Source organism: Gadus morhua, chromosome 8 (genome assembly GCF_902167405.1).
Source record: "Gadus morhua chromosome 8, gadMor3.0, whole genome shotgun sequence".
NCBI lineage: Eukaryota > Metazoa > Chordata > Actinopteri > Gadiformes > Gadidae > Gadus > Gadus morhua.
Genome location: NC_044055.1, coordinates 2,650,187 through 2,665,538, shown reverse-complemented (window position 1 = coordinate 2,665,538; position 15,352 = coordinate 2,650,187). Strand labels below are relative to the sequence as shown.

The 15,352-nt window shown below is 46.6% G+C and overlaps 1 protein-coding gene across 5 annotated transcripts in view; it reads left to right on the top strand.

Moving 5' to 3' along the window:
• The first annotated feature begins 2,299 nt into the window (after positions 1-2,299).
• Positions 2,300-15,352, top strand: part of LOC115548693 (rho GTPase-activating protein 12) — a 42,319-nt gene continuing 29,266 nt past the window's right edge. For 2 of the 5 annotated variants that reach the window (XM_030363459.1, XM_030363458.1), the window contains exons 1-2: positions 2,300-2,530; positions 5,846-6,582. In XM_030363459.1, coding sequence (XP_030219319.1) covers positions 5,929-6,582 — 654 coding nt within the window. In that variant the 5' untranslated portion in view covers positions 2,300-2,530; positions 5,846-5,928. Of the gene's footprint in view, positions 2,531-5,845; positions 6,583-10,861; positions 11,321-15,352 lie in introns of those variants that run through there. The other 3 variants (XM_030363461.1, XM_030363460.1, XM_030363462.1) reach the window with 2 other exon arrangements.

The window sequence follows — 15,352 nt, the reverse complement described above, 5'->3', positions numbered from 1 at the left end:
TGGTCTACGGGTTTTTGTTTGTTTGTCTGAGTGTTGAAGAATTTGGAGGTTTTATTTAAGACCACTGGTTAATTCGTTGGATTGTGTTAGTTGTGGTCATTATTGGAGTAGCCTAAGCTATAGCCCGGGCAAGCGCCGGTGCTACACCGAATTCTGCGACCCAACGAAAATATTTTCTGCAACCTCCACGCAGCACGAGCATGAAGTAGACCGAAAAAACGGTGTGCACATCATAGTAAAAACATAAATAAAACATCTCCCCCCACCTCCTTAACTTGTTATAAAATGTGATTTGATCGATTTGATTTGATTAGCATTTAACAGACCCAAACAATGGATAGGGCATTTAGTACGGTCCATCACCGTTGCTTCTTTCCCCATAAAAAGCTAGTCATTATTTAATTAGTTGATTTACCTTTGAGAATTTCCTATTATAGGCTACTGTGTAAAATGCTGTTTAGAATTAACATTGGGATCAAGAAAGGAAAGACCCGCTCCCATGGGGATCACACAGGCAACCGGGTGCGGAGTGTCGTCTCTTCGACCCCTGATTCGGAGGATCCTAGGAAAATGTGATTTTGGGCTGCTTAGAATAAGCACAGTGCAATAATAACAGGATCACAGGCCATTGCATCCTGTATGAAGTATATTCCAGGCTCCCTCCAAGATCAGCCTTGAAGATAAAGAGCCCAAACAAAATCAAACACGGTGCTGTTGCTACTGCTGTGGCTGCGACTTCGATGGAAGTCACTCCGCAAAAGTTTTTTATTGATCAAACCAAAATAAATGAAGGATACAAATTCACGTTTTATTGTTGATCTAATATTAACACAATAAGTTGATTCAAACTAATTTCCATGTCCTAAGAAAGGATGTCTAAGACAAGGGCCCCCAAATTTTCCTTAATCAAGCAATGTCTTTCAATATATAAATAAACCAACTAAATTGAAATTATAATTTTTGATCCAATCTAAAATCTTTAGCTTTTATTAAACCACTATTTAATAAACTAAACGTATTTACTAAATTGATAAAGCCACTTGCATTGTGGTTTTCTGCTTGTTTTATGTTTGTGTTCACCAGTAAAAAAAAAATTCCATTCCTTTATTGTTCACATACAGGTAGGTGCCTACGTCAAGGAAAATAAAATATATTCTAGCCAATCAGATCACTCAAAATGTTTTCTTTGGCCAAATTGGATCGCTTGAAAATACAATTTGTTTAGCAAAGGAAATCGCTCGAAAAAATATAAAATAAGTAGGCTTTATATTTTAAAGAAATTGGTCAATCGGATAACTCTAGAAAATAAAATTTATTTAGCCAATTAGAAAAAAATCGTAGACATCAGATCGCTCGAATTTTCTTTTATTCTAGACAATCAGATCGCTTGGAAAAAAATAAGAGTTGGTTCGTGAGGAAAGTGATGGGCTGGTGGTAAAAATGGAAAAAAGCCCCCCCCTATGCATTCAAAACATTTGACAACTTATTTTAAGTTAGTTAATCTTTTCAAATGATTGAACACAGATGGGTGGTAGTGATAGGCTAGATGAAAAAGGACATGCCAATACTGCGGACGGCAAATAATTCGGTTCAACCAGATTTGTTAGGGCGCCACCAAATGAAAAAGTTAGTGGCACTGCCAGCAGTAGAAAATGTAAGTCTTGAGCCCTAATCTCACTATGCTAGCCTATAGCCTATACTTTATGACACCGCAAGAGCTCCTTGCACAACTCACACGCTCGTATTTGCGACGTTCTTCTATTGCATGATGCATTCAAGTTCAAGCCATTTGGAGATATTTGTACATAGGGTACATTCTACATGAATAAAAACATTTTTTTTCTTATTTGATGGTTTAGTTAACGTATTGGGGTAGAGATGGTGAAGTTCCGTATTCATTTAGATATTTTGTTTCGTTTCGGTATTTTGGTCGTTCTTTACAGCTTTTGTAAAGAGGCAACCCAAGTAAAGAGGCATCTTTAAATATAAAGGCATAAATGTCTCCAACATGGCAAAATAACACACTGGAACGTCATCCTCCACCAGATGGCGCCAAATATTTACATAATGCGTGCGTGTTTTCGTGAGCGCGCGCAGCCATCCTGTCCTGTCCATGCTCATACCATGGGCTCAGACCCACAGGTGGATTCGTGCGTCGTGCAAGCAAACAAATCTTAAATGCGCTGCAGTGCGTAGACAAAACCGTAGCTCCCCCCCACCACCACTAGATGGCGCGAACACCCTTTGTCTATGATGTATCCCTGACACCTGAGCGCTCCGGGGAAGCTCGAGAGCTGGCAGGCGTGAATAATAAGCGGGAGCGAGCGCTGCTCTGGGAACGCCAGAGTGAGACAGATAGGAGCGCTGCGTTCACATACCTTAGGAAAATAAGTAACTAGTGCACACGGGAACGGGTGGTGGACACTTACTAGAATTAGGAAGTAACTCAACTTGAATATATACAGGTTCTGTTCATATAACTGAGGCGATCTCCGGTTTCTACTCGGAACGAGTCTCGTCAAAGGAAAAGGTAAATATCGTTTCTTTACTTCCTAGTCTCGCCCTGGGACACTGATTAAAGCTTAGCTCCGAGCTTATTAGCTTGCTAACCTTAGCGACGGCTCAGTACCTGTCTAGTCAAGCTCAGAGGTGTAGTCAGTGTTTACTGGGGGGGCCGGTGCGTGGATTCATTTCCTTACGTCCTTTTTCCTGCATGACCAAACTCCTGACTCTTCTGACACCGATCAGACCATTGGTAGCAAATCTGGATTAGACCCCTTGTACCAGATCTGGATCAGACCCTGGTCTAACAGATCTACATCACTATGTTAGTCCCAGGTAGGCGATTGCGTCATGAAAACGTCGCCGTCGCAAGAAAAGAAAGAACAAGTTGTCTGAAAATAAGTTGCTGTGAATTCGAAACGTGTACAGGTGATCGAGGGTCTGTGTACCTGGGTGGTCGATTCCTTGGCTTATTCCCCATCATGTAAAGAGAAGTCAAACACCACCTTCTCTCCTTTTCTCTTGCCATTTAGAAAAAACAGTGTAGGCCTACTTTACAGAAGAGCTCGGCACCTTTAGTATAATGGCCCGTTTGTTGTTATTCGTGGCAATTCAGGGTGAAACGTGGGATGTGCTAACTAAGGTATATTTAGCTGAATTGAGGCACCCTGAGAAACCTATTAGGGCTGGAATGGGTTTGGCACTGACTCAGTTATGTGATTCCAAACAGTAAGTAAGCACATCTTGTATAGCCTACTTCAAAACACCTCGTAATTTGATCGGTAGCCAACTTCCAATGGTAGAGTATAACGATTCAAAACTAAACATAGGCCACTTGTCAACCCTGTTATGTAGGACTAGTCACGCTATTGGAGCGAGGACTTGACTCAACTTGCCTGCACGTTTTTCAAATATAAATCTCGTTCCATTGGCTTGGTCTAGCGAGATGGAATGGTGTGAAGGTTATGCCTGTCAAACACTCCTCTACTGCCTCACAGCAGTCCGAGAGCTTTCCCATCCTTCTCTGTTTTTATAAATAGAGCAAGGAAATGACCTGGAACATTCAGAGATGAACACCTATGAGGCACCCACCACGATTCATCCGTTTAAAAAGGGTGATTTGTATACATATGTTGTGTTCCACCTGACCAACATTGAGATGAGCATATGTTGGCCTATATTTGCATAAAATAAAGCCAAACGCGATCAAAAATGTACAGTATGTAAATGTACACAATTCTGATAAAATACACAACTTAGACCCAGGCGTGGATCCAAACTCCTATAAAAAGGTTCACATGAGTGGGGTTCTGAAACACTATGCCGGCCACAGCTTGCTTCTCTGTTAAATGCATTAAGGTTGACCTCAACAGTGCCTTTTATTTTTGGTAAAGGGTGCAGATGATCATCTCCAACAAAGTGTTGGGTTTAGACTGTAACATGGGAAGTAGGACCAAATCACTGTTGCTAAAATAACCATCTTGAATGTTTGGCACAATAAAAGTGTTTGTGAATTAGTGGATAGTGGATTCTTTTGTACAAAACCCACCGTTTTTAGTACAAAACTTAAACTTTCCAAACAATTCTACGACACTCTCAATCTGTTCCAATATTGATAATGTAGACTCTATAGCCAATATTGTCTATAGATTCAATTTGTATTGAGTATAGCCAATCGTCTGTACAGTTGATCGAAATTAATCAATGATTTACTCAAATGATTTGATCGGAACAAGCCAAACGGCTGGGCTTTCATGACTATTCTATCCTGTCTAATCTACTAATAGGCTATGTTTTTGAAAACTGTTTATTTACAGTTTGGAATTTCAGACTTCTCATTGCTTCATGTTCGTAGTAGAAGTAGCAGCTGCAGAATGTTTCAACATAGAAAGACTATTCCTGATATTTCCAAACCCATCACTTCCTATGCAGCACTATTAGCCAATATCCTGCCATTGCATAGAAGCTACGCTAAACAGTTAGGCAATAAAAGGAATTAATTTGATGGGCATAGAAAGACAAATGAAAATATTGCCTAAGAATTGATAAGATAGCATAGGCCTATATGGTGATGGGTAAACAAAAGTATTTTTAATGTGTTTGAGGAACATTGCAGGATTTCTTTTAACAAGTGATGTGGGTGAAATATTGGCAAATGATGGAAACTCTGGTTTGTGTAATATCTTTGTGGGTATGTGGGGTGTGATATCTGAATGGCTTCTGGCGCTGTGTTTGATTTACATTCACATTTAGGGCGCTATTATCCAAAGCTACTTACCATAATTATGTTTGTCAGCAGAAACTGAAATATGTTCTCTTCTTTCCTATTGGATCAGAACAATATAAAATTAAATTTAGTATGCTCTACTAAACAGAGATAATAGAAGGGTTACAAAGTAACTGTTAATTTACTATAAGATGTTTTATAGTATTGTGTTATTATTATTATATCGTTTTTGTGGTTGCTGTTAACTTGGTATGTAGTTATTGCTGTTTGTAAGGCTTGTGTTTGCTCTGTTGCTGTTTGTTGATGTTTCTGTGGTTCTGTGGTTCCTCATGTTCCTCATTATTTCATCTACGTGTCTAATATATAAGTAAAAGGCAAACAAAGGCCCTTCTTTTAAATCACATTCTCCTATTGTTATTATGTGGCAGAATCTGATAAAAGACCTGAGCTACATATGATTCAACTTCAAATTAACTACTGACTGGTAGGCCTGACCTTTCACGTGGTCTCATCATGGCCTCAGTATGAGCATTAGTCAGAAATGGAAATGGCATGACCCCCCCTCCTGTCAGACCTGCTAACTGAATTGACAAGTTAAAAAGTTAAAGGTTAAAGAGGTAAGCCTTGGAAGGCCATGATGGTCTTGTGGACCTAACGTACTCCAGTCCAGGATCTCTACCCAGTAACCACTGTGTTGTGTTCCCCTGTTGATGCGCTGAGAAAAAAGATAAAGATTCTCCATTTCAATTGAAGGTTGAAACTACAAAACAACGTTTAAGTGAGGCTTTCAGCCAGGGACGTTCTCTGCTGTGGTTGTCCGGTCAGTAAATATAGGGCTGGGCGATTTGGCAGAAAATTTGAATCTCCGATTTTTTTCAAACCACACCCGATTGTCAATTTCGCAAAAATTAACAAAAGCAACATTTGCTTGCCAGACTCTAAACACTCCGTTTTTTCAGCGCATGCTGCCATGTTGACATTTTTGAAGTTCATTTCATTTTTTTTCAATAATTGATTTTCTTTATAAAAGATAGATTATTGATCATGAATTCAAATGGCGAAAAAAATAATAGATTAATCGCCCAGCTCTAATTAAATATTGATCCCCCCCCCCAGCCTTGCCCCGGACTAGCATGTTGTTGTGGATCTCGTCTTCCCTGCTGCGGTGAGGTGCCAGGGAGGCTCCAACGAGAGGCGCCATGGCGGACCTGCCCATCGCCCCGGGCCAGGTGTACATCGAGGTGGAGTACGACTACGAGTACAAGTCCAAGGAGCGGCTGGTCAACATCCAGCAGGGCGACTGCTTCCTGCTGGTGAAGAAGACCAACGAGGACTGGTGGCAGGTGAAGCGGGAGGAGGGCTCCAAGGCCTTCTATGTGCCCGCCCAGTACGTGCGGGAGGTGCGCAAGGCCCTCATGCCCCCGCCCAAACCCATCCACCTGGGGGGGCCCACCGGCCACGCCCGCTCCAAGCCCAGCACCCTGGAGCTGGAGCCCCCCGCGGAGCCGGGCGTGAGCCGGCGCGCGTCGGGCTACCGGCGCTCGCCCTCCTCCCCCACGTCGCCCGGTCACGTGACCCCCCCCGCCCCCCGGAGAGACTCCTCCAGCCACCAGCCCCCCCACTGCCCCTCGGACCCCCACCGGGGCCTGGCGGACGGAGCCGGAGGCCCCCCCCCCTCCCAGCACGGCAACAAGGGGGGAGGAAGTGACACGCTTCCGCGCTCCCGCGCCCGCTCGCCGGACGCCGGCCGGCAGCCGCTGGACGTGGACTCGGCCGGGGAGAGCCTGGAGCGACGCACCAACGACTCGGAGTCCGGAGACGAGCTGAGCGGCAGCTCCACCGAGCACCTGCAGGTGAGAGAGAGAGAGAGAGAGAGAGAGAGAGAGAGAGAGAGAGCTGGACGTTAGGGCCACTCTGTTAGCGCTGGGCTGCAGTTTGACCCTTCATGCTTGTTTCCATGCAGACTTTTGCTACAGCCTGATCTATACACAGAGTTTAGATTATTTTTTCACCTTTTGTATGATATTCACCACGTCGTTTTGCTGACGGCGTAGTTAAGGCGGCAGGCGTGTGTTGCTCCGGCAGCCGCCTGAGCTGTTCAGTGCTGTGGGAAACCCCGACATATCATGATCTATTTGGCCCTATTGCCCCGGTGTCAGCAACACTTGGATGAGGGATTGGCCAGGCTGGCTGGTTTGTGTTGGCGATCATTAGTCCAGCTCGCTACAGGACAAAAGATCAGCGAGAGAATGGAAAACTAGGTCAGGATGGCACTGCCATTACATCTACAACAGCCCCCCCCTCCTCCCCTCTCCGCTGTGAAGGAGAGGAGAGCTTTGCTTGGGGTCGCTCACATGTCTGAAGATGGGTTTAATGTTTCCCTGGGGTATGGTGTTATATCACCGATGTAACGGAGCATAAATGATCTGATGTCTGCATGAGGCAACTCGGTGTGTTCCTAGCGTACCATGGGGACGGCGGCAGATCTGTTGGCTCATGTCTTATTAATGAATGCTTGTTTTGGTGTAATACTCCAGCCGAGGTAGTAAACGACACGGTGAGATGAAAACATGGACTTTGTGTGTCTGATGGCAACTTTTTGTGTGCCGGTTGTCCTGACAGCCAATCCTTGAAATGAACTGCATTCAATCAGAAATACCTCCTTCACGTAGGGCACATAATACTCGGCTTGCAATGTTTTGTAACTTTTTGCGCTGCTTTTACTTCGCGTTATGTGTCAAAATGTGTGGTGCTACGTAATTTAGTCAGACAGTAACTGTTGATTGTTAATGCATGTCGGTCCCCCTGTGAGATCATAGCGAAACAAGAAGAGGAAGCCTGAAACTGCCAAGTCAGTCAGTGTGAGAACCATCCGATGAACGTGAAAGACCGGGGGTTTGGGGGGAGGGGGAGGGGGGGGGTATATTTTGCCGCTAACTCTGTATCCTTATAAAGCAGTCACTTAACGACTGCAGAGTTCCTGTGAGTCAGTTGTTTTTTGTGTAACCGGTGGTCATGTGGTCAGGTTCTGGCCTTAGTCCTGTGTTTGTGAGTAGAAGCCCTTAAATTCCCATTTTCCTATTTGTTGTCGATAAATGTATCGGTACTAAAACAATAACTAGTAAATGTATTTGTTATAACAAGTAAATGTTTTGATCTATCAAGTAAATGTTTGTGCTGTTATTTATTTACTTTCATGTGAATGTACATGTGTGATGTACAGTAAAAATAGCTCATTGTCTGTTCCAGCCCTAGTATTTATTGCAAAATTCTTTGGCAATAGCCACAAACTATTTAACATAATTTCCCATAATGGCAATTTGAAGAAAATCTGATGCTATGGGTCCATTGTACTCTGCTGTGTATTTAAGTAGACTCACTAATACTCTATTGTTTTTCCTAGTCTGTATTTTGAAAAATAGGGTTTTTCAACAATTATCACAAGGAAATACTTCTATAATAAATTGCCTATCCTCCCTATAGCTGAAGTAAAAAGCTAATAGCAAGTAAGGGAACAGAAACTGAGTTACGGATGAGCGGAAAAACACTTAATGGAATATCATAAACTGGTATAGTTTTGTTGTGATTTAAGATGTTGGAGAGGTGTGTGTTTGTGCTGGCCGTTGTCCCGGCGCCAGCTGGCAAACGCAGGGTCTTGTGATAAGCCAGCCAAGAAGTGGCTCTGCCATACGCCTCCCTGGCCAGCCCGCTGTGGCTGGGACCGGATGGAAGACACTTTGTCACTACTTTCTATGTGACCTAGTGGGCTATACCCCCGCATGACTACCTCCTCCCCCCCCCCCCCCCCCCCCCCCCCCCCCCCCCCCCCCAACCACATCAGTCTTTCTGTTCCTCTTTACGAGCAGCGGAACATTCCTTTTTATAACCACGGCCACATTATGACTACGACTACCTTTTCAATAGGGCCACAGAGGAGTGTTCTCTCGCCACGGTGGTGGAGAGAGATGGTGGTGGTGCAAATCTACAATCGATTTGAACCTTTTTCTTCTCGGAGCACCAACACTCAGATTTCCAACGAGCGCTCTCAGCATTGATCTTGTCGTGACAAACGGGGCGCCTATGATCTGCGCCCTCACTGCTCCTACTCCCTCTCCCACAGCTGTCCTTGTAGATGAGACTCCCCCACGCCGGTCGCGGCGACCCTGGGCTAGTCTGAACACCACTCCCTCCCAAGGTCTGGGGGGTGTGTTCATTTGCCGCTCCGCTGAACGGCTCCTCCATCGATTTGTACTTATTCATTTTCTTACTCCTTTCGATTTTTATTACTCTCTCCCCCCTGGCTGACTGTTTTCCTGCAACACCATGGACAGCACATGGGCTGTATATATATATTTTATATAAAAATATATATATATGTACTTCAGGTTTTATTGTGAAGTGCTGCGTCTATTTCGCTAAGGTGATGGCCTTGCGCGGCTTGGTTCCCACCAGACCTCTATCAGTGTTGTGTCTTTCGTGTCGCTTGTTATTCCACTCATCGTAGCAAGGCAGAGGTCACTGGTTGAGACGTTGTGTATGGCGCGCTTCCCAATAAGGGTTTCCTTTGCACTTAATACAAAGGTAAATTATTATTATCATATACCCCTCTACTGACTCTTCTGAGCGCCCACGATTCAATCGGTGAATGTAGCTTAACGTCGTCCTCGTTGTAGGCGTTTACATTATTATGTTTAGCGTTTTCTTTGAGTAGTGAATCGGTCGGCACGCTGTGTCTGTACGTCGCCCGCATGGCCCAGGGCGTTCATACTGAACAACACTGCAGCACTGAGACGCTCGCTTCATGAAGTGGACCTTCTATACCTTCCATTAAACCGAGGCTGTGCGTTGTGCGACCACTATCCCTTATAGCTTGAGGCCCGATCTCGCGTGCGTGCGTGCGTGTTTGTGGGAGCCTGTGTGTGTGTGTGTGTGTGTGTGTGTGTGTGTGTGTGTGTGTGTGTGTGTGTGTGTGTGTGTGTGTGTGTGTGTGTGTGTGTGTGTGTGTGTGTGTGTGTGTGTGTGTGTGTGTGTGTGTGTGTGGGAGCCCATGTCTGGGAGCGTGTGTGTGTTTCTGCGCGTGCATGTGCGTGTGTGTGTTCCTGCGCTCGCTGGTACGTGATTGGTCGAGCCGGCGCTGTAGATAAGCGCCGACTCGGCCCGTCCTCCTCATCCTCCAGCCCCCGTCTTCAGGAGCCCGCCGAGCGCTTCATTAACCCCAAACTGCGGTTCTGCTCACACAGTGAGTCAGCACTATCCCCCCCCCCCCCCCCCCCCCCCCCCGCTGCTCCCCGCTCTATGTTTCATACCACACCGCGATTTCCTTCTGTTATCTCGCTCACTTTCTGCCACTTTCTGCCTCTCTCTCCTTTTTCCTTCTTTCTGTGAATGCACTCCCTTTCTGAATTTCAGTCGTGAGCCATTCGTGGTTTTTAGGCGTCGTTTTGAGGCGAATTTGTCCCCCGTGGTTCAATCCAACCTTCTTGGTCTGAGGGAAGTGTAAATATATGGCCTCACGTTCACTAATCCAGATATCTGACAGAATGCCCACGTGGTGTCTGTGCCTTGCAGTGATGTGGAGAGAGAGACCCACACACACACACACACACACACACACACACACACACACACACACACACACACACACACACACACACACACACACACACACACACACACACACACTAGAAATGGGTTTAGAAAAACAGTATTTGAGATTCATAACTCGAAAGCAACCATTGGCTTTTATCGAACAAAATTAGATGAGTTTTTCAGTAGGAACATTGATTTAAGCAAAGGATTGTGAGGTTAAACTCTATATCAGGACCTTGGTCTCTGTATTCTCCCTCACTAAAACGGCACCACACAGCCAAAGCACAATACAGACTGTGTGCAGCCTTTCAGCGGGCAGATGTGTGGCAGACAGAGGGTCTATTGGATGGAGCTCAATGTCCTTCTGAACTACATGGAGACGACATTCCAAGACTTGGATGGAAGCGCACACACACTACCAGCACTTATAGAGAGCTTGCCTTTAATCCCTTTGACTGACACACACACACACACACACACACACACACACACACACACACACACACACACACACACACACACACACAGTGTTTTGTCTAAGATTGCCATGTCTCGGGATGATCTGTGCTGGGCGGCATTCTGCGAAAGCTGGACAAGAAGTGACGGCATCTGTTGTGACAGCATTAGAGCGCTTGAGAGTGACTGAACTCTCCCTCTCTCTCTCCCTCTCTCTCTCTCTCTCCCCCTCTCTCTCTCTGCCTCTGCCTACCAGCCTGTCTAGTTGATGTCATTTTAGGAGGGTTTTTTCGGTGCCCACTGCAAAGAGGTCCTTGATTGTCTTTTCTTGTGGGCTAGTCGATGAGTGATCGCATTCAATTGCCGAGGTTGATTGGAGGTGGTGGGGGTGTCTCTGCCGCTGCTATTGCTGCTGCTGCTGCTGCTGCTACTGCTCCTTGGTCCCCGTGCTGCGCTGCCTCACACATCCCTCAGCCTCCTGATCAGCCGGCAGTGAGGCCAGGAGCCCCTCGCTGCTGCAGCCGAGCCCAGCCGCGAGGCAGGACGGTATGTACCCAGAGGACCGCCGCAGGGTAAGGGGCTCTTTGACGCTGTCGGGGCTTCAACCGTGTGTGTGCGTGTGTGTGCGTGTGTGTGTGTGTGTGTGTGTGTGTGAGAAGTATGTGGAACGAGTCACTCTGTAGTGTACCGGTCAATGCATGCACACGGTGAGGTGCGTGTGTTTATTTCTTTTCCCCACCAACACCACTTTCTCCCACGCGCGTTATTTATGGTGCAGTCGCTCGGACACCGGCGCTGCGAGGACAACGCATCGGGCGCCGCACACGCCGCAGGGTGACTCCCGCAGTGTGCTGCCGAGTCACCACGTAGCGGTCTGTTTATCAGGCGGCAGCTCTCCCCACACAGCCCCGGTTCCACCTCGCTCGCCGCGTCGGAGGCGTCGCAGCGAAGCACCGTCGCATGCATAATGTCTCCGCACACAGCTCGCCGCGGTGACGGGCACGGGGAGACGACGCGTTGATTGCAGCCGCGGCTCGTTTCAGTCGTCCCCACATCGAGGAGGAACGCCTCGCGAGCGCGATCCACGCCGGTATGCTGCGGCGCGTGTGTCTGCGTGCGTGATGATTCACATGGGAGCTCCGCAGGAGAGCCTGCGTGTGTAGCTCACCATCACCTCTCCTTCCGCCCTCCGTCTCTTACTGTGAGACTCTCAATAGTGCGGCTCTAGCCCTTTTCTCTCTCCTACAAAGCGCTCTGCCGGTCTGCTTCTCTCTCTCTATTTCTCTTAACAGCCAGTTCTTTGCAGGCTTAGCTCAAACTTCCTCCTCCACGTCGTCAGAGGACTCAAAGAAGCAGCTGTCCCCGACTACAATTCCCTTTCAGAACTCATTCATCCGTTTGGCACCGAGGCAAACGGGCAGTTAAGATCCAGTTCCCCCGATCCGTTCTCGCTTCCCCCCCCACACACACACACACACACACACACACCCACACACACACACACACGCACACACACGCACCGCCAAACATCCTCAGCACCGTGAGATGCTGGTGATGACTAGCGCTGCGGGTACAGCTAAGAGGATGTGTTTAGTCCTCGCCACGCTACATTACGTAAACCCTGGCTACGTAACGTTTGTTTGGACAGCTGTCCGCCCGGGGCAGCGCTGGTGCTGAGGATGGACGAGGCGGGCGAGGGAGGGGTTGTGCCAGAGCGAGACTGAACGGGATTGGGGTTCTTTGGCTTGAGGTCGCCTTGTTGACTGGCTTTTATTCACTGGATGAGGGAATCTGTAAGTGGACAATTCTGAAATATTTTGTGTCAAAGAACTATGCTTACAAAACATGGCAGGAAAGTAGATGTAAAGTTGTGACCCTTTCCTTACGTTTGACATACAACTGATTCCAACAAACCTATACTGTGTCTAAATTGCACAGTACAGTTTTCCATATTTGAATAGGCACGTTGATAATCAACTTGTATATTCATTTAATGAACATGCCAATGGTTCTTTGGCAGTTCTGCAGAGAGTCACTGTTGTCTGCGACGTCGGTGCCTCATAATGGTATGCCGTAAGTGAAATACTATATCGATGTCGTTGTAATTATTGATGATGGCCCACATGACCTTTCCTTCTTCCTTTCTTCTTCTTAATGACACGGCCTCTTGTGTGTCCCCTCTCTGGGAACCAGTGGCGGGGCCCAGCCGTTGCAAATAGCTTGCCCAAAGCTAGGCAACCATCCCGCCCCATACATCGTGGCTCGGATTGTCCTCCTTCATGTGTGCGTCTGTTAGACATTGCAGGATTCCTTCTTCGCAGCCATGGCACCAAAGCAGCAATTAGGAATGATTAAAAAGCTCTCATGAGGAATCGTCACCGTAGCTGTCGTTCGGAGCAACACTCGAGTGCTAACGCCTGGAAGACGATTTCGGGGTGGAACATAGTCTAGACTTTTGAAGAAGTTTACCATTCCTGGTCTCTGAAGTATGATGCTATTATGTGGGGGAACCACATAATCCTCATCATATTTCACTGCCCACCAAATGACAGGGGACCGGAGGAAGCATGTCATTTTCCAGTGCCGTATAAATGGAGGTTTGCTCGGAGCCCTACCCATGTGTACTTAGCAGTGACACTGGGCTGTATAATTTCTGCGGGGTGGAAGACATCGCGCTGTGCACTTTGCACCCGGCCCCGGGGCGACTTCAGAGTCACCGATTAACTCAGGAGGGTTGACATTGTGGGGCCAATCAACGCCTTTGTTTGTTTGGACACAACTCTTTTATGAAGGGTGAGAGTTTGACACTTTTTTTTAAATCTGAATCGGCAAAAGTAAGATGTGAATTGATTGATTGCTGTTTGGTCAGACGGCGTAGAATGTGTTCACGGTGACCTCATCCCTGTGATGAGTGGCGAGTAAAAACGCCAGATCAAGCCTTGTCTCGATCCGCTGGGTGTTACTACGGTATTATGAAATGTAAAACTAATCAAATGAAGTAACTATGAAACCATTTTTCATCAACTTTGCATGGAGAAAGTCAGCCCATGTAGGCATTTCTTATCTGAACGCCTTTGAATACAAGGCAAGAACACCCACATTTCTTTCCGTGGAGCATAAGCTTCAAACATCCCCACAGCTTGGTTCGATGTCAGCGGGTCACTGCAGCCTACACAGATTAGTTTTGGATCTGGCTCAGCCAGCTCTTGTTTACTGTAAACGCTGGAGCTGGTGTGAAGCTTCTCACAGTAACACCGCTGCAGTGGGCTGCAGAGGTTAAAAACAATCTTAGCTGCACCGGGATTGACATACCGATCGTCTGTCTTTCAGCCTCTATCCCAATGCTCTATGTGCTGGAAGTACTGCCACTGCTGTAGCAAGTGTTGGGTTATCGGAGTAAACCAATGAGATGTACATTCAGAATCTTCTTCTCTTTTAACAGACATTTGGGGTGCGGCGGTCTGCTTAGCTTGGCATCATCGCTGATGGAGATAGTTCCCAAAGGTGTCCTGTGTCTGTATGCATCCTGTTCAGCAACGGGTTGGCACTGACTGAGGACTCAGAACTAGACTTTGAACTGGAAAAGCCTGCTACATATTTGTCAGTGTCTGGGGGTGGCGTTCATTCTTTATAAAAGCTGCAGGGGGTTGCAACACTGTGGTGAAGTATATCAGCGTAGTGTGTGGGTGAACCGCTTAATATTCCATACCTCGTTCAGAGCCACTTGTCTAGTCGGCAATTGTATTGTAGTGCAGGTGCGGAGTTCTCCCTTTTTGTTATTTCGACAGCTTCATCTCATTGGTTTATCCGATTATTTGATTATATATTATGTATGATTCAAGAGCCCCCGGTATTTATTCCTGTGAGCGATGACAATGGTTTGCTCCAGTCCTCGGAAAATAGTACACGGTTGAAGCTAGCAAAATAAATAAACCCCACTATAGTTTCACTTCAGGCTGAATATTGACTTATTTTGTATGATTTATTATCTACACACATTCTATTAAAACGTCTGACGTAACAATAGCCCCCTAAGGCAGCCAACCTGCGTCTGCTAATGGACAAGGTGGGCTTCATGTCTGCTCTCGCCGTCCCCATTCCTGAGCTGGCTTAAAGCTCCTTAGCCCTGCCCTTAAGACCTGGCTGTGGGGAAACTGCTGTATCAGATGGGATTAGTAGATGACTGTAGAAAACCTTGTTGTCACCTTCCCTATTTTTCTTCAGCGCTCCTCTGAATGGATCGCACAGGTTCTATGACCGAACCGCGGCACTGTACAGCGGCTTCAAGCCAACAGGGCTGTTGAGTGCATGTCAGCTTCACAGCTCTTGCTTGGCTGCCATATTGTTTGTATGGTGCCTAAATAAGTGAGTCTTATGGGAGCTTTAGTGAAGCCCAGACCGGCGACATATCGATGTTAGAAACGATATAAGAGGGATGTCGGAGCTGTTTGAATCTGTCCAGAGGACAGGTTTGTAGGAATCAGTTGTATGTAAAATGTATGGAAAGGGTTACATCTTTGCATCTATTTTCCTGCTGTGTAAGGTCTGCATGGTTGTTTGTCATTGGCCTTCTCACAT